The sequence below is a fragment of the Brachionichthys hirsutus genome, chromosome 8, assembly GCF_040956055.1.
Source record: "Brachionichthys hirsutus isolate HB-005 chromosome 8, CSIRO-AGI_Bhir_v1, whole genome shotgun sequence".
NCBI classification, from domain to species: domain Eukaryota; kingdom Metazoa; phylum Chordata; class Actinopteri; order Lophiiformes; family Brachionichthyidae; genus Brachionichthys; species Brachionichthys hirsutus.
In genome coordinates, this window is record NC_090904.1 from 7952443 (window position 1) to 7970866 (window position 18424).

At 46.4% G+C, this 18424-nt stretch overlaps 1 protein-coding gene across 1 annotated transcript; it reads left to right on the top strand.

Annotated features, from left to right (window-relative positions):
- Positions 1-1145: 1145 nt before the first annotated feature.
- LOC137897995 (AMP deaminase 2-like) lies at positions 1146-18191 on the top strand. Its single transcript, XM_068741991.1, is given in 19 exon segments — positions 1146-1282; positions 1284-1582; positions 10827-10957; positions 11470-11600; positions 12091-12159; positions 13673-13784; positions 13877-14063; positions 14470-14611; positions 14681-14770; positions 14862-14991; positions 15091-15285; positions 15367-15498; positions 15575-15738; positions 15936-16062; positions 16150-16313; positions 16409-16529; positions 16933-17106; positions 17207-17317; positions 17976-18191. Coding segments are annotated over 19 exon segments (2832 nt in total).
- Positions 18192-18424: the final 233 nt, after the last annotated feature.

Sequence of the window (18424 nt, forward strand, 5' to 3'; positions counted from 1 at the left end):
TTGGTGATGTAAAGTGTGTTTTTGTGTTAATGCATGACACTTTTACGCCACTAGATGGGGATCTTCGCTTGTTATAGCTCTGGCTTCAGTGCAAGTGATGGAAATACACCAGACTAGAAAAGCAGACCTCAGTATCGGGAGCTATATTGTGATTTTCAAAGATAACAATATAAATAAAAAAATAAAATGGTTCCTTAACCATGAAAACAAACATTTAAGAATTGGATCCAGTTCTCAAATGTTTGTTTAGAAGTTATTCACCGAAAGTGTCACTTTCAGTAACGTTGGATTCTTCTGGATTTATAGATCCAGAGCTTTTGAAGATGCAAATCTAATTCTAGCACTAATTCCACAGTGTCTTGGTGTAAAGGCCAGTAAAACCAGAACCTCATTTGTGGAGGTAATCACAGAGATGTTAATGAAAGTGTTCAAAAACAAAGTAATTTTGTTGGGAAAATGGACCCCGATTTCAGCTGGGTCTGTTTCCTCAGGCATTAACGCTAGAACGGGAGAGAAAACAGGAGCTGATCGGGTGAGATGTGTAACAGGTGTTCAGTTCAACGATGCCTCCCCAGCTGTGCAGGGGCAGAAATCAACCTGCAGCAAGTTACCATAGCAACCCTCGCAAACAGGGTTTGACGTTAACCTCTGACTTAGTCAGATCCGGAAGACATTCTGCATGATGGTGCATATCAGACCCTTTATGACTGTGAATTTAATGCATGTTTTACAAGATAAAATGATTTTTATTTCCTGTCTCATTGCTCTGAACAGTACGTCGTGCGTGGACTCGTCACAGCTCGCAGTACTGGCTCTCTCAAGCCACTGGTTGCCACTATTTATAATACTTCATGCCAGGCGGGCGTGTTTTTTTTCCGGCTTTCCGTCTTCAGAGTTTTCCAGCGGAGACGGTTGTGGGTGTGTTCATCACACAGACGGCGTTTGGTACTCCTACTCTGGGACGGGATTCTGTCTTCTTCGACTTTTCTGTCATCTGGAGCTTATTTTTTTGTTTTTACTTGAATACTTTTCTTCATTATGTCTGGTGTAGTATGTTGTTATATTTTGGACAAGTGGGAAAACCTTTTGACCTTCACTCACCTTGGCACTAAGCTGGCGATTGTACGCTAGGCTTGCTAGCTGTTATGCCCTCCTCGGTGGCTCTTTCTCTCCGAATCGGCTACAGGAGGTTCATTCCCTGGTTGCCCTAGCAACCAGGGAGAATGGGCCCCGAACCTGAGCAGGGTAACCCTCAGATTGCATATCAGCTGGCCTGCTGCCCGGCTGCGGGCTGCGAGGAGGAGCGAACTCTGCGGGGGAACTTCTCCTGGCTCCGTACGGGTGCTGCCGCCTCGCTGCCCCACCGTGAGACGCAGCTCCAGCATTGGAGCGTGTGCTCCTCTCTCTCTCTCTCTCTCTCTCTCTCGGCCACTGCGGAGCCCTGACTCACTCTGCTCCGGACGTAACGGGAGCACAGGCAGCAAGATGTCATCGTCTTCCTCCTCCTCTAACAACGGTGGACAAGGGAAACCTAAATCCCAATTTTGTAAGCGAGGGAGCCTGCAGAGCACCACCAGCCCCGGTGAGTGTGTGCGCAGCGGGGGCCCGTGCTCAGAATGAACAAACTCTCAGCTGGCTACGTTAGCGTGGAGATAAAATCATGCAGATTCCTGGGGCAGCAGCATCTGCTGCGTCCCGGGAAGGGGGGACAACCTCAGCTGTGGTCGGCTGCTGTCTTTTTGTTGTTTCCGTTTACGGTTTCATTTGTATGAAGCTTTGATTGAAGCAGCTCATTCCCATCGTAAATTGGATTCACGGCTTCGCCAGCCCGTTTGAGGAGCAGGCACATAGTTGGCGTCTATTATTGCCTTTTTATTTAAAGTTAAATTGCATTCCTCCTTTGACTCTCCAGACAGAATAACTTTGTAGTGAACTGTCTCGCGTATATTTTATCTTGCTTTAATGGCATTGACTTTCTAGTTACTTCAATCAAAGTTGGATGGATTGCAACCAAATATTTTGAAAATGCTGTCTCAAAACATTTTGGCTGAGCAGCTAAATCTCAAGTTCTAGTCTGGGAATGACGTTGATATTATAACACACCTGCGATATAGTAGTGAATGAATTAGTGTTACAGTGAGTTTACACACAGGCGGAAAAAAAAACTTGGCGTTGGTGATTACCACTGGAGTCGATGCTCACTGGTCTCCGACTGGGAGGACCTCGACCAGCAAATTATCCGTGGACCAGTTAAACGTGGCTGAGCTAACGTCCCCAGCGCGCCGTAGCGCAGCCAAGTGGCGAGCGTTTGGCGTGACGCCGCCGTACGTCTCCAGCTGCATCGTGTTGTCGCGCACGGAGCTGTATTTGCTGAGAGAGCTTGTCTTTGCTGCAGCAATGAATAACTCTGAGCCCCCCCCCCCCCCCCCTCTCCATCCGTGCATTCATCCGAGTCGTCCTGCTCCCAGTCCATTATCGGCGCCACATGCAGGTTACTCATTATCGAGCCTCCGTCTCAACACGCCGGTCTGTTGACATTCTTCGTGTCCGATTAGTGCCACAGAACGATCTGCTGTTGCTGCAGCTGCTGCTGGTCCCATCGCTGTGAACTGGATTCCTGTTTGTGTAGCAACACGTCAGAGAGCACTGCTGCCCTTTAAAGTCTAAGACGTTGAGTTTACAGGCAAATCGATTCTTGTATCTTCCACTCGTGCGCGTTTGGAGCGTCTCTCTTATGTTAGTGTTGCTGTTCGTGTGCCGGTGGAAGCATTGATCGTTCAGTCACTCTCCTCAACTGCAGGGAGCCGACTCTCGCTGCAGGCCGTCCCCGCCCACTGGACATTGATTGGCTCACATGGAATACTGTGTGTAACGGCCTGCCTTTGCAGCCAAGGCTGTGTGACGCGGTCGGAGATAGATGGTGGTTGTTAAACATCCTCTGGAGGCCTGGAGAGGGAATTCCACTTGCCAGCTCATTTCGCTGTGATTTGATTTGATTTGATTTGAGGTACAGTATTAGCCAAGGAACAATCAATCAGATTTCGGTGGTGATCTGGAGCATATTCTGTGTCCAGAGTTGCAAAATAGAGCTCAGAGAGCACAGACCTCCGCCGAGCAGCTCATTCCCAACCTAATTAGATTTACACCGTCCACATGGTGATCTGGATCATCATCAAAAGGTTCTAAATTGTTCTTGTTATCTTTATACACCAACCATGAAAAGTAAAGGTGAATCGGTGTTGATGCGTATTTTTAACTGATTCTTAAATCTGTAAATGTAGTTTTCAATTACATTTCTTTTTAATGTTTTTTCCTAACGTCATTCTGAGATAGAGCCGCCCCCCCCCCCCCCCCCCTACATGACTGTGTCAAATCCCGTAAACATCGGTCAATAATCAACCGAGATATTGAGGAACAAATATTGAAGCTCCATTAATTGCAATGTTGCCGAAAATTTCAAGCTGATCCATAATCCAGGATCTCTTCTGGATCATCACCAAAATGTAATCATCTGTTCCTGGTAAGATTCCCAACATTTCCTGAGAATCTCAACAGAATCCGGCAGTAACTTGACCTGAATTATGTTGTTGACAGACAGACAGACGGACAAACGGCGGCGATCGCATAACCTCCGTCTCGGCGGAGGCAGTTATGAGGTCCTCGCCCCTTATCTCATTGATAATGTCTACAATGATTGGACATGGACATCCCCTTACTCTACCACATGTCAAGGTCCGATCTGGATCCGTGTAATATTCTGGATCTTGCGTTTTCAATTGATCAGCTTCATGGAAAAATTGCCGTGCTGAAATAGTTAACTATAAAGCTCTTGATTTTCGTTGCAATGACACAACGTGGAATCTGAGCAATGGCGGTCTGCGCTCACTGTGCTGTTCACTTATACAGATTGATATCTTTCCCATCCTTCCATGCCTGTTGGACGCCTGTCTTCTTTCTTGTGTGTTCTTTGTCTCGCAACATGCTGAGCCATTGTTGCAATGTTGTCCTCTGCGGCACATTTGTGCTACCCTTTGGACTTCAACCTCCCCCCACTGACGAGCCCAGAGCCGGCCCGCCTCTAGCTACAAGCACTCTCCGTCCCTGCAGTGGACAGAAACGCGTGACCCCGCAAACCCCGTACCTATTCCTGTAAAGGTGTCGGTGCTAGTTCTTGCCTATGCTACTGAAAGACTAGCCATACCTCAGTGACCAGTTTAACAGGATTAAGTGTGACACTCTGATCACAACCAGGAGGGAGAGCAACCACAAGGTATGGCAAGAATGATTTTGTGTCGTGGAACATTGCGACTTCAACTTGGGTCTGTGGAGACTTTTTATTCTGATTTAAATATGTGAATATACAGAACATTTTCTGATGAATTGCATTTCTCTAGCGTGTTATAGAACACGGGTTCGGGTTCTACCACCAGAGGGAGTTGGTGGAACAGAAGTGGTTTGTGGTTTTAAACAAACGCCCAAGGTCTTGTGCCTTTCTGCACTCGGGCATAAAGGACGGCCTGTTCCCCAATGTGTATGTGAGGAATGCTCCAGGACTTCTATGAATAGCTCCGTTTCTTCCCAGCAATTGGAGGAAGAGTGTCAGTTCAGGTAAAAAAATGACTTTGGATTTGTGATCAATGACACTGCGAGGTGTGGCTGCCAGTTCTGGGATGGAGATGACCATCGGACCCGCAGCGTGTTCTCCTGCGTTCCTCCTCTCCACATAAATACACGCCGACACAATATCATAGCGCTGCAAACGGCGTATCTCTCTGAGGTGGTCTGCAGGCGGACGGTTGGTGCTCATGCACATGGCCAGGATGGCTTGTGTTTCACAGCAGCGGCACAGTTAAGCTATCGGTCTTTAGCTGCTCTTAGCCTGTCTCTTCGTGAGGATCCGTTTTCCAGTGGCAGCTGATGTTTAGTCCCCTGACTGACTTTCATTGTCCTTTGACCTGAGCCAGTGGATTGTCTGCACACCGCTCCGTATCCATACCCCCCCCCCCCCCCACTCATCATGCATTTTGTTGAGGAGCAGCAGTTTTCGGTGATCGGTTGAGCCTTTTAGTCACTACTTTTTATTTAGAAATGCTCATTAGGCACGACTCCCAGCTTTTCAAATATTATCAAATGTAATCTACGATGCAGCTATTTCAATATGGCATGAGCAAACGGTGACTTAAGCACACAGCGGGGTAGAAGAGCGTAAACTTTGATTTAAAATGATAGTCGGCCTTTTGGTCAGTTTTGGTAGCGACTCATTGCAGCTCTGTAAAACAAAAGACACAAAAATGGTAGCGCTCAACTGTCTTCCTAAAATAGCGAGCGTAATTGAGGTGTGTGTGTGTGTGTGTGTGTGTGAGTCCATATCCAGGTTCCTAGAAAGACCATTTGGCTTTAATCCTAAGCAAGTGAAGGGAAGCTCTTTCTAATGCCTCTGCCTTTGAACCCTGATGCAGCCATAAGTCTCAGGAATGGGATGTTGCCTTCCCAGCCCCCAGGAGGCGCTCACTGTAGCGCCCTACATGCTGTCAGCGCCGAATGACACGACACGCCGGTCCTCTGCATGGTATTCAGGATAATCACAGATGATTAAAGTGTGTAACTGCAGTTTGTCAATGTGTTTATTAAGGCCGTGTGTGTGTGTGATGAGCTGCAGGTGGGATTTATTATTTTGAGACGTGCGTCATCATTCTGAACCCTGGGAAGCCGGGAGTGTCGAGTTTGGAATCCCTGTCCTGTTTTATTCTTGTGGTAATTTGTTTGCAAGATTCGGAATGCTTCTGAGAAATGAGAAAATAAAAACTAATACCAGGACAATAAGAAAATGAAAATTTGGTTCTTTTTAGCTCCCAATTAGCATTTACACAAGATGCTCATCAGCCCGGTTTGTTTCTGTGCTTCACCTTCACTCCCCTGTTTTAGCTGTTTCATATCTTTAGTATTTGGTTTTCCAGCAATCTAGAAAGCGAATCTCTGGTGTTTCAAAACGGTAACTTTTAGCATTTTGATTGTGAACGTGGACGGATTTCTGAACAGCAAACGATCAATTGAAATCAACTGTTAATGGCTTGTCTGTGTTGTTCCTCTCAATACTACTCAAACGTAATGATTACCCAGGAGCATTCATGTAACTGATTGGCTCACTCCCACAGCCACCTCAGGATTTTTAGAATTATCTGTTTTCCTAAAGTTGAAGCGGCCTAATCTGGTAGTCAGAGAAACGATAGCTAATCTTCTTTCGTTTTTAATTTCTCATCACTTGTCAAATAAGTTGCACAAACATTAATGATGTTGCTGGTTGAGCTGGTTAAACCTGAACACTTCCTTTTAAAATGGTTTTGAACATTTTAGTATGCAAGTGATATTAGCATGAGTATAATTGTACTGTGGATCAGGTAATGTTTGCCTTGTGTTGAAATCTCATGGAGGCATCTTCACATTGCTTTTTGACTTAACTTAAAGACACGGTTCATGGTCCGAGCTGGGTAATGTAGCATCTTAGACTTACCGTATTTGATTGATACTTGTAGTAGTACTTTGTAGTGTTTTTTTTGTCTCCTTTTTATGCTGCATTGATGCCTTGGCATTAGTTTCAGCTGTATGTGACGGTAACACACACAAATGAGGATGCCTCCAGAGGTTGTCTGCCTTTTGTGTGCCTTTCACACTGATGCTTTTGTGGGTTTCTGTGACGTCATCTGGAAAATTCCATGAGCATCTTTGCCCTGTTTGTTGCTTTAAAAATGGAACGTAAATATAGGTGTGCTGGATGTGTTGTTTACTGTGAAACATAGCAAACAGGCCTTCCTTGTGGCGTAAAGCAGTCATGTGGGGGTGGGGATGGCGGAAGTAACCTCCCTTCGTCATGTGAGTAGAAAAAGTAGCACGAAAAGCAGCACGCAAATGAGCTCACTTGGCAACAGTCAACACACACACTCGTACTCCAGGCATTAAATCTAAACGTCAAAAGATGGAACATAAAGTCTCTTTGTTTATCCAGTGTTTAATATTCCAGCGTCAGAAACCTGGCGAGGAAGCATCGATGAAACGCACCCTCGGCGACGGCATGCAGATTAACAGGCATTCATTAAAACACTATTATATGATGCCAGCAAGACATTCATAGAGTGAGAAATAACTTGTATATGCTTTTGTATAATTAAATCGTAATAAAATATCAAGGTTTACACGGGGACCAGCAGGAGGTGAATGGAGAGGAGCGTCATGAATAAGAGGAGGTGCGTACAGAGGAAGTGGGAGTGGCCAAAGACGCAGGGCCTCTTCCATCTTACTGCACAATAGAGGCTGGAGGGGATCTCTGCAGCCCCTCCTCTGTTTTGCCACGTGGTATGCTCCAACTGAGTATTTAAATCCGGGAGCTTGGAGGCTGTGCTGTTCATGGACAGACCGCCAGTGCAATCCAGGAAGCAGCTGAGAGGTAGAGGCGGCGGGCAGAGCGAGAATCCGAGGGAAAGGGAATCTACTGCTTCGCTGTCACGCTCGAGCTGGTGGCGGTACCAACGGGAGACCCGGAGGAAGGAGAAGAGGAGCGTGTGTGATTCTGATATCGGAACGGTGTTCAGGAGAGGAAGTACCTTCTGTTTCTCTCTCATCTGTCTTTGCTGCCGTTCTCTCGGGGGGGGAGGGAGGGTGTATCGGCTGTCCCAGGCCTAGTTACATGTCCCAGCATCCCGTAGGAGCTCAGACGAGGCCACTTCAGCCGTGACGGGGACTGTGGAACAGGACGGAGGCAGGGAGAGAGAGGTAGTGTAACCCCTGCAGCGGCGTGTACACTCTACAGCCCGCTAGGGTGAATTATCTCTGACTACAAGTTTCAGCAGTTCTTTGTGATTCATGACATTTATCACTTCAAAATAGAGACCCGGCTGAGACGCTCTTGAACGGTCTCTGGGTGCAGGAATACGTCTGCAAGTGAGCAGGAGGCAGTTTGAGGAAGTGTGATGCAGCAGTAATGCCAGCTGGGTTCATCGCATAGATTTTTGTGATAGTGCTCAAGGAAACAAGGTAAGTGCTACATGGCACAGTAAATCAGGAAGCTGACACCAAGGTCAAGAAATGTTCTCTTCAGAATTGCATCCTCCCTATTTTTGTGCGCTCGGGCATAGCTTGTTCCGGTCCCAGTCCTACGATAAAGTCCCGTCATGGTGAGCCTGCTGCTGCTTAGGATGAAAAAAAAATGTTTTTGTATGTCGTGTATGAGAATTCACTCCAAGGGTGTTTACAGCCTTTTATGCAAACGATGAAATTTATTCTCTTCTGCACCGGGCCTTTTGAGCATTTTTATTTATATATTATTATTAAAGAAAATGATTTCTCATCTGTTTATAAAGTACTTTTACAGTTAGTATTTTTTTTTTTTTTTTTGCTTTAAATATTTTTAACATTTAGATTTTACTTCCCATATTTCTCTCCATCCATCCTGCCATCTGAATATTGGTACCGGTAATATGTTTTTGAGATGACCTGATGTAGTCTCATCTGCGGTTGCTAAGGAACATCTGAAGCGCGTGCCGTCGCTCTGCCTCTTTATCGGAAAAACAAATGTGCCAAAGCACTGGAACCACAATGCCGGCGGAACGGCGGCCGCGCCTCTGTGCTCGCTGCTGTTTCTGTTAGCACAACTTAATATCACTCAGATTTAAGCTGGCATCCTTTATTCTTGTGATTCAGCAACGACACACACAAACCGATTGTGCTCGTGTGTGTTTGTGTGAATAATGCATTTGCTCACCTAAGGTCAGCTGTTTATCAAGAGATGGGGCTCGGCAGTATTTTAAAAGTCTTTTCAGACGGTTTGAACACACTGTTCATTATCATGTGTCACATTGTGATATTTGACTTCCAGAACCTCCTCGGCTCCTGGCCAGCTTGGACCCCCCCCCCGGAGACGGAACCCCAACGTGGGGGCTGTCTGGCTTGCCTCAAAGGCAGAACAAAGTCTCTTATTTCATGAGTTTATATTTGGTTATACTTAATTTAAAATGGTAAACAAGCATTGGTTAGTGCCAGCGATCTCGTATTCAGTGGCAGCTGAATGTCATTGATTTTCTGGACAGCGTAGCATCCGTCCTCACAGCAAATGGCTCGTCCAGCAGCTCTCAGTATGTGAACTAGAAGGGCATCGCGCTCCGGTCACAGGGATGTGAGAGAAAGCTGAGATGAGAGCTTTGTCAATGTTGCTCACCGGGCAGAGATAGGAACTCACGATGACAGCATGACGGGCGTGTCGTTCTAAAATAAGACACACGCGCATACGTGTTTGAGGGGAAGCTGCCTGCGTCCAAAACACAGATAAACTACCCCCAAAGAGGAAATGGGGTGGGGGGGGGTGCTTGTCTCACATCGAGCCACATTAATGTTCAAGCGCCCCCACCCCTTGTAACCATGAGATAAATAGAGTTTGGATTGAGTGCTGGATTAAGAGTGGACCGTGAAATGTCCGTGTGAAATGGGGCCGGTCCTTAAAGTGCTTTAATCTAATGAACTGATCAGGCAGACATAAGTTCATGTGGTATGTTTAAGACTTTTATACATTTGTGAGGATTTAGTTTGTTTCCTTCATACTATTAGCATGATTTAAAATCTAATTGCCGGTAATGCAATCCTTCGCATTTTTTGAATTGCTTCTTTTGCTCATGTTTGAACTTTGTAAAAACTCCCATTTATGGTATTTGCCAGCCTGACCTCAAACATACGTGAAGATCGTGGTCGCTGCTCTAACTCCTGATAGTTCAACTTGCCTGCATTGTTGAAACGCTTCACCGTGTCGTGCCCTGTTGCTATAGGGAGGAGCTTTATCCTCGGTTTAGTTCTAACTCCACGTCCTTGGATGCAGATGGCCGATGGTTGCGGGCCAGACGCCAGTATAGAAGGCCGCAAACACCACTCCCAAAGCCATGGACTAATTATGTAAACCGTGGTACTGTTTAAATTACAGTTCTTTCTCTTAAATGCGTGGCTGGTTCAGACGGTAAACAAGAGCCTGTAGATCTGTCCTTTCTGTTTTTCCTCCATTGTGTTTATTGAGGAGATCGGCCTCCATCGGTTTCCAGCAGGTCTGCAGTAGGGAAGCCCCTCTGTCATTCTCGTGTGTGTGTGTGTGTGTGTGTGTGTAGTGGTGCAGTTTACGCAGCTGTGTCCATGAAGACGGGCTCTGTCTCTGGATGTCCTCAGCACAAAGCTGCTGCCGCCAGAGTCTCATGTTTATGCGGGTCAATTCATTGCCTTGTCTTTGGTTGTGGACATTGTGGACATGGATATCAGCTATGGAGTGTGACATTTTTAGTTGAGTGATTTACATTTGCTGTTTGAATTTACAGTTCCTTTTATTTAACGGCATTAAAATTGTCCTCGCATTCATCTCGAGGCCTGCAGACTAGACGGCCACATGGAGCTGTAAATCGGAGGCAAACTTGTGGTTTCCACAATCATGCGAGTTTCCACTCTAACCAGCACATGTTGCAACCTTTGCTTAGCAAAACACAAAATTATAGTCATCGCAAAGTCAAAATTGTTAGTTTTATACAATATGAAAATGTATATTGGGTGGCGGTATGAGGATTCATGCTTGTTCTTTATGCTGACTAACTATGAACATGATGATTAGTGAGGGATAGTATTGCACTAGTCGACACTAAAGCGACTTTCTGCAGGAGGGTCCAGTCACAACAGATCACAGCGGCGTGGCCCGACGAGCACAGGAAAAGATTCTTTTATTTTTCCGTTCTAATGCTTTCATGCTTTGCGGCCTGTTGCGTCTTTATTTCAGCCAGACGTAACTCTGTCTGCGTCTCTCTCTACAGATCTGTTTGGAGCATCTGGTTGCAAACCCCTTAAGCCCCAAAGATCCCTTCCAGGGACGCCCGTGTCTATCAACCACTGCCCGATTGATCTGCGTACATCAATGGAAGAAAAGTACAAAGAGATTGCTGAGGTAAAACATTCAAGCCAGATGGATGATGTTTCCTGTTCATTATCATATTCTTCTATGTGGGGTGACTTTAAATAATCCAAAATTACGTGTGCTATTGATTAGCAACCGTGCAGCAAGTTTCCCGATATTCAACAGTTTTGAGTAATATTTGTTTGATATTTGTTTGAAATGCATGTTGGGGAAACTGAAAACTGTTCAGAAGTTAACCAAACAACATCTTTAAAGTACTTCAACGGTCACTGCTTGGACAATAATTTCCAGGAGCTTGCAGATTTTATACATTTTCCAAAATGAGCTTTAAGATTTTTATTTTGTTAATGAAATATATAAAACTTTGAATATCTAGAACAATCACTTACTTTGAATCAAAGCACGTACAAAAATAAAGTGAAACTCTCTCTATATTTTTTGTGAAACTGGAAGTCTGCTATCATAAGTTTATGTAAACTGACCTGCTGGCCTTTTTGTTTTGTTTTTGATTCCATAAATGTAATGACCTGCGTTTGTACCAGGAGCTGTTCACTCTCAGCATGGCAGAGAGCGAAATGCGAAGCGCTCCGTACGAGTTCCCGGAGAACATCCCCATAGAACAGCTGGAAGAGCGACGGCATCGCCTCGAGAGACAAATCAGCCAGGACATCAAGTGAGAAACATCAAACGGCGCACAGAAAGTCAGTCGGGATACCTCAGAAAACCACAGCCACCTTTCAAACGCCATCGTTCCTTAAGCGCACACGCACACACACACACACACACACACGTGCTCATCAGCTGCCAACATGCCAGTTTGCTGCTGGACTAACCCTAGCGATAAGCTAACTGGTCTGAGCAGCTGTTGGTGCCTGTGTGTTCTGCACCAGTTGCCAGGATATTGATGATCTCTGCACCGCTAAGCCGATCAGTCTGCTGGCTATTCAGCTCCTGCAAGCCTATGGCGATCAATCAGCGTGTGCCAGTGCTGATTTGGGGATATTTTACTGTTTGCATCGAACTCCTCGATCTGTGAGTGTGTGAAATGCGTGTTTTTGTGAGAAATTGTGTTTGTGCATATGTTTGTGCTTAATTTCTTCTCACCCGCTGATTCCTGCCCGCCTTGCCCGCACTGCTCCTGCGCTGCTGCTCATCGCCCAAAGGCTTGAGCCAGAGATCTTGCTCCGCGCCAAACAGGACTTCATGAAAGTCGACAGCACGCCAGACTTGGAGTGAGTGAGAACTGCTCTGGTTTGTACGTTGTGTGTGTGTGTGTGTGTGTGTGTGTGTGGGGGGCTTGCTCCCAAACTTCTACTAACCTCCGTATTCTATCGTTTATCAGGACTATATACTTTCAATTTCCAGTGTTTTTAAGAACTTTGAACTTTGAAATAAACTCTGACAATGGTTCTGGAGAACTTTGTACTTATCAGCACATAGAGAACGATGACAACTTCCCTGGCCAGAACGGTGGCTTAGTGGGTAGCGCTGTTGCCTTAAAGCAAGAAGGTTCTGGGTTCAATTCCTTTCCATGCAGAGTTTGCATGTTCTCCCCCCCCGTGTCTGCGTGGGTCCTTTCCGGGTTCTCCGGCTTCCTCCCACCTCCAAAAACATACAGCTTAGGTGTGCGAGCGTGTGTGTTTGTCTTTCATGCACCCCCACGATGAGTTGGCGTCTCATCCAGGGTGTACCCCGCCTTTCTCCGCCCGCAGTCAGCTGGGATAGGCTCCGGCATCGCCCCGTGTCCCACAGGGCGGATAAAGCAGCTGTAGGCGAGGCCATCGTCTCTTCTACATGGATGGAAGCTTCTAACGTGCCCCGAGGAGTTCTGTACAGTTGTGTAGAGTAGCTGCTGCATGATCGACTGCGTGCTTGGCCTGACTGCTCAGTAGCAGCTACACCAGCCAATCGGTGGCGTCTTAATTATTCCCCTTTTGTCCAATTCATTTATTTCCCACTTTTAAACGCAGAGAGATGATTGCATTACCAGCGCTATAAATGCAGTAATTCCCACAGAGATGGCTCGCGTAGGTATTTTTGCCAGACCCTTTGACGTTACATCGGCGGTTGATTCTCCTTAAATCATTGTGACGGTGTTTCCGTGTTGGTTTCACAGGTTGCCTTGGTATCACATTTGATGCTTGTCATGCCATAAAAATTGTGCTTGTTTCCCTGTAAAGTCTTTGTCAGACACTTTATAACATCTTTAACTTGCATGCATTGCTATTATTTCCGGTTACATTTTATGACTTGGGTAAAAATAAAACAACATTCTGGCGTTTCCGTCTAAACGCTGAAGTGAGTTCTCTCGTCCGTCTGCGCCTGCGAGTTTGTCAAGTTAAATCCGGCTCATAACAAATACGTTTCATGTTTTAGCTTTCTGTTTTTATCCCTTTTTGATCCAATGTAAATATGACAAGTACTGCTGCAACATTAGTGCACTACCGTGTAACCGTGTATCATGATACCTTCATGCTGCAGCACTTTGAGACGTCTTGCCTAATATCCCTATTTCTACAACCTGATTGGAGGACAGGTTATTAGTATCTATACAAATGAAAGTTTTTGTGTGTGTAAATAAACACGGTGTTACTACTTCAAACGGACCCTAAGCTGTGATGCTCCAACAGATTTTTAAAGCCCAGATCCAGTTTATTTTTCTCTCTGTGTGACGTCCACCACCCCACCCTCCACTTTTCTCTTTCTTAAACTCCTCTTTTTGCCGTCCGATCTTTATCCTTCAAGGTCGATTATGCCTGTGAGTGTGGACACAGTTGATGATGGATTTAAGGAGCGGCAAATGCCACTGGACAAGGAGTATCAGCGAGTCTCGATATCTGGGGAGGAAAAATGTGGGGTGAGAACATTTAATGTCTTTAATCCGATATTTGATCTTAAATTCCAGTCAGTTAAATTCATTTCTTTGACCGTCTGTTGACGTCCTCCCAGGTCCCCTTCATTGACTTGGTAGATGCTGCAAAATGTGTGGTGAAGGCGTTATTCATCCGGGAGAAGTACATAAATCGGTCTCTGCAGAACTTCTGTAAGACGACGGCTCATGCCCTGCAGGAGCTCGGGATGAAGCCTCTGGATCTGCAGCCTTATGATGATATACCAGAGACCTCTGGAGATGCGGGTATGATGTGTGTTTTATTATACGGCAGCTGAAAAGGCCATGAGTGAGTATAGCCGAGTCATTCTCAAACAAATATAATCAAAACATTTCAGTTCCTCAAATGAGACGATTTTCCGCTTTGTTTCACATAATGGGAAAGTAAATATCTTGGCTTTATGTATTTGTAAACAGAATGGTGTCATGGGCATATTTTATTATTCTGACATTTTACTCAGTTGAAAAAACACAAGAGATTTGTTATGATTAATGTTTTTGGAGAACACATTCAGTGAACCTTACCAAGCTTACCAAAATGAAATCTAAATCAAATGAATATGAGGATGCTTTCCAGCACCAGCAGTGGTTTTAACATGTGTATTTTTAATTGATGCTACTGCTTGGCTAATAGACATTTCCTATTTCCCAGACGCCACCGTCCATCCTCCAGTTTCTGAAACGCATCCGTACGACAATCAGGACCCCAGGAATATGCCGGCAGACGCGGGACATGGCTGCAAGATGGTGGATGGAGTAGTCCATGTCTACACCGAGAAAAACCGCATGGATGAGTATGTTCTTACGCCTGGAGGCGGACATGTTAACCCAAAAAAGTGTGACTTTGATGCTCTCCGTCTCAGAAGCACCGAGCTGGACCTGCCATATCCTGATCTGAAGGAATATATTGCAGATATGAATGTAATGATGGCGCTTATCATCAATGGACCAGTGTGAGCATTCCCTTTGATCCCGTCTTTCTGCAAATGCTTTGCACCTCAGTGACTTAACTATGTCTGTATGCACTATTGATGGTGTTTACAGGAAGTCTTTCTGCTACCGCCGCCTCCAGTATCTCAGCTCTAAATTCCAGATGCACGTCCTCCTGAACGAGATGAAGGAGTTGGCAGCGCAGAAGAAAGTTCCACACAGGGACTTCTACAACATCCGGAAGGCAAGGCGCGGCGCGTTGTTGGAAGTGTTTAAGCGGCGCTCTCTGAGAGGATAACAGCCGACTGAGCCTCTCGCATGCTCTACTCCCTCCGAACACCAGGTGGACACGCACATCCATGCGTCGTCCTGCATGAATCAGAAGCACCTGCTGAGGTTCATCAAGAGCGCCATGAAGAAGTACCCAGAGGAGATAGTTCATGTGGAGCGCGGCCGTGGTCAGACCCTCAAGGAGGTGTTCGAGAGCATGAACCTGACGGCGTTCGACCTGAGCGTGGACACGCTGGACATGCATGCGGTGAGCCGTAGCGGCAGAACGCTGCTTGTTGCATTCGGATTAGCTACAGATGAAGCTTGACTGGTTGTCTCCGCTCTTCAGGACCGTAACACTTTCCATCGCTTTGACAAGTTCAATGCCAAATACAACCCGATCGGGGAATCCATCCTCCGAGAGATCTTCATCAAGACTGACAACCACATCGAAGGAAAATACTTTGGCCGCATAATCAAGGTGTGAAATCACTCGTGTGCGAGCGTTTGCCTACATGGTCACTAATCGGTATCTCCTGCTGCCGCCGTGTGTCCAGGAGGTGATGGCTGACTTGGAGGAGAGCAAGTACCAGAACTCGGAGCTCCGCCTGTCCATTTATGGTCGCTCTCGGGACGAATGGGACAAGCTGGCTCAGTGGGCCGTTGAGCATCGCGTGTACTCCGATAATGTCCGCTGGCTGCTTCAGTTGCCCCGCCTGTTGTGAGTAATTCCAGCTCAGGAAAACTGACTACAAAAAAAAGCACCGCAAACTCCTTATTTAGTGAATTTATATAGTTGTTGTTTTTTTTAAATTGGATATCTCAACATAAACTTATAATTCAAATGAAATCCTAAAGTACAAAAACTGCCCAGATGATGAAATCTATTTGCTCGCTGTTCCGCTATCTCCGCTCCAGTGACGTGTACCACACGAAGAAGCAGCTGGGAAACTTCCAGGAGATGCTGGAGAATATCTTCATGCCTCTCTTTGAAGTCACGATCGACCCCCAGAGTCACCCCGAGCTGCACCTCTTCCTGGAGCATGTGAGCGCCGTGGCAGGAAGCCGCCTGTGACTCATTCTGCGTCGTGTCTGCTTCCTGATTGTCGCCGCGTCTCTTCCTGGTCGCTAGGTGGTGGGCTTCGACAGCGTGGACGACGAGTCGAAACCCGAGCACCACATTTTCAATCTTGACAGTCCGCTGCCGGCCAACTGGACGGAGGAAGACAACCCGCCCTACTCGTACTACCTCTACTACACCTACGCCAACATGACTGTGCTCAACCACCTGCGAAGGTGAATGAATGAAGTCAGAGTCTACGATGACGAATGCGATTAACGCAAAATGCACGAGGGCTGCTTCCGTTTGGTTAATTAAATCTTTCTCCCAGGAGCCGAGGCTTCCACGCTTTTGTGCTGCGACCTCACTCTGGGGAGGCGGGGCCAATCCACCACCTGGTGTCGGGTTTCATGCTATCGGAGAACATCTCCCACGGGCTGCTGCTCAGAAAGGTAAAGGCGGGGGGGGGGCTATGCGACTGTTTCCAGCCGACTGCTACGATGTTGACATCAGTTAGTGTAGAATAAAATACTTTTTGGACACAGCAGCACATCAGACTCCATAGTACTTTTTCGTATAACGGATATTTGACTTTACTGCGAGTTAAAAACCTTTTTGATAAAACAACAATCCTGCCCTTGATTAGCTCCGCCTTACGAAGCTGCAGCTCTTCGTTCTGCGTCTGCGGTTGGGATTAACCTGCCTGTGTGGTCAGATAACCGGTCATTCTAGTCCTAAAGCAAACTGAGCCGGAGCGACGTTGAATTTCTACTGGTGTTGCTCAGATATGGGACATTTCCTGAATCTCTGTCTCCGTCTCACGCGCCCTCGCTCCTTTTGTTTCTTGCCCTTCAGGCCCCGGTGCTGCAGTATCTTTACTATCTGGCTCAAATCGGCATCGCCATGTCGCCGCTCAGTAACAACAGCCTGTTCCTCAGCTACCATCGCAACCCGCTGCCGGAGTACCTGTCCAGAGGCCTCGTGGTCTCGCTGTCCACTGACGACCCCCTTCAGTTTCACTTCACCAAGGTCAGTCTGTGTGAATCACATGACATGCTGTACTCAAAAAACAGCTGACGAAACGGATGAGACTGACATGACATTTGTGTGTGTGTGCGTGCGCGCTCAGGAGCCTCTGATGGAGGAGTACAGTATCGCTGCCCAGGTGTGGAAACTGAGTTCCTGCGACATGTGTGAGCTCGCTAGGAACAGTGTCCTGATGAGCGGCTTTTCCCACAAGGTAAAACTCACTCCTGTGTGTGTGTTTTTAAAGGTGGGGTCTTTGTTGGACTCATAAGTTAACACAACGTGTCTTTTGTTAACGAAGGAGATCTATAATATTCAGTTTCTGACAGTAATGTCTAAAAAGTTCAAATCATCGTGTGTTTGAGGTTTGTGATCTCCTTCTTTATGTGTGAAATAAAATGAAAATCCGAGTCTAGAATAATGCCCGGATACGGTTCTGGATTTAATCTGAGATGTCGGATCTCTTTTTGGCTCTCGGGGTGACTCGTAAGCGTTTTAGTTTTGTCTTCATTTTGATTGAAGAAGGTTTTTACTGCTGCATCCCAGTGCTCAGAAGCACGGGGCTTTATATAGTTGTGGCTTGTGTCTCGGTCAGAAAAGAAGGATTTGCTTCAAGACTGGAATCTGTCAAACGTTTTGCGTCTTCGGTAGAGGTTATACAGTCTTTCAGCTTTTTTCAAAGAGGATTATGGGACACAGGACTTCTCTTTATCGAGTCAACTTTATCGCACTTAATTTAGTTTTTCCATTTATTTTAATACAATATCTCATTCTCTGTTGGTCTCGTTGCTAGTAGAGGAACATTTTTGACTCCAAAGTGGTGTGTGTCAAGTTTACTTTTGTCCGCGGCCCCACTCTGTTCTCTACTTCAGGCAAAAAGCTGCTGGTTGGGCCCCAACTATTACAGGGAAGGCCCCACGAGCAATGACATCCGCCGCACCAACGTCCCAGACATCCGTGTGGCGTACCGCAGCGAAACGCTCTCCGAGGAGCTTCAGCTCATCACCCATGCTGTACGCACTGTGGAGATGGGCGCTACGGAGCAGGAGGATTCTCTGACCATGGGCCCTCTGCCTGGAGGACGCTGAACTCCCAGCTGCATGACGCCCGACTAACGCCGAACAGATGTGATGTGACAGTAAATAGTGTTTCTCCTATCTACTGCATAAACGCCACCTACCACCGCTATAGACGTCTGCTGCACAGCGACTACGCCGTTAGCACAGCATCCCAAAAAGCCAAGGATACAGTCTGCCAGAGCGCTTCGGCCTCAGGTGTTTTTGTTGTTGTTTTTTTTTAGGAGTTGAATTCATTTTTGAGT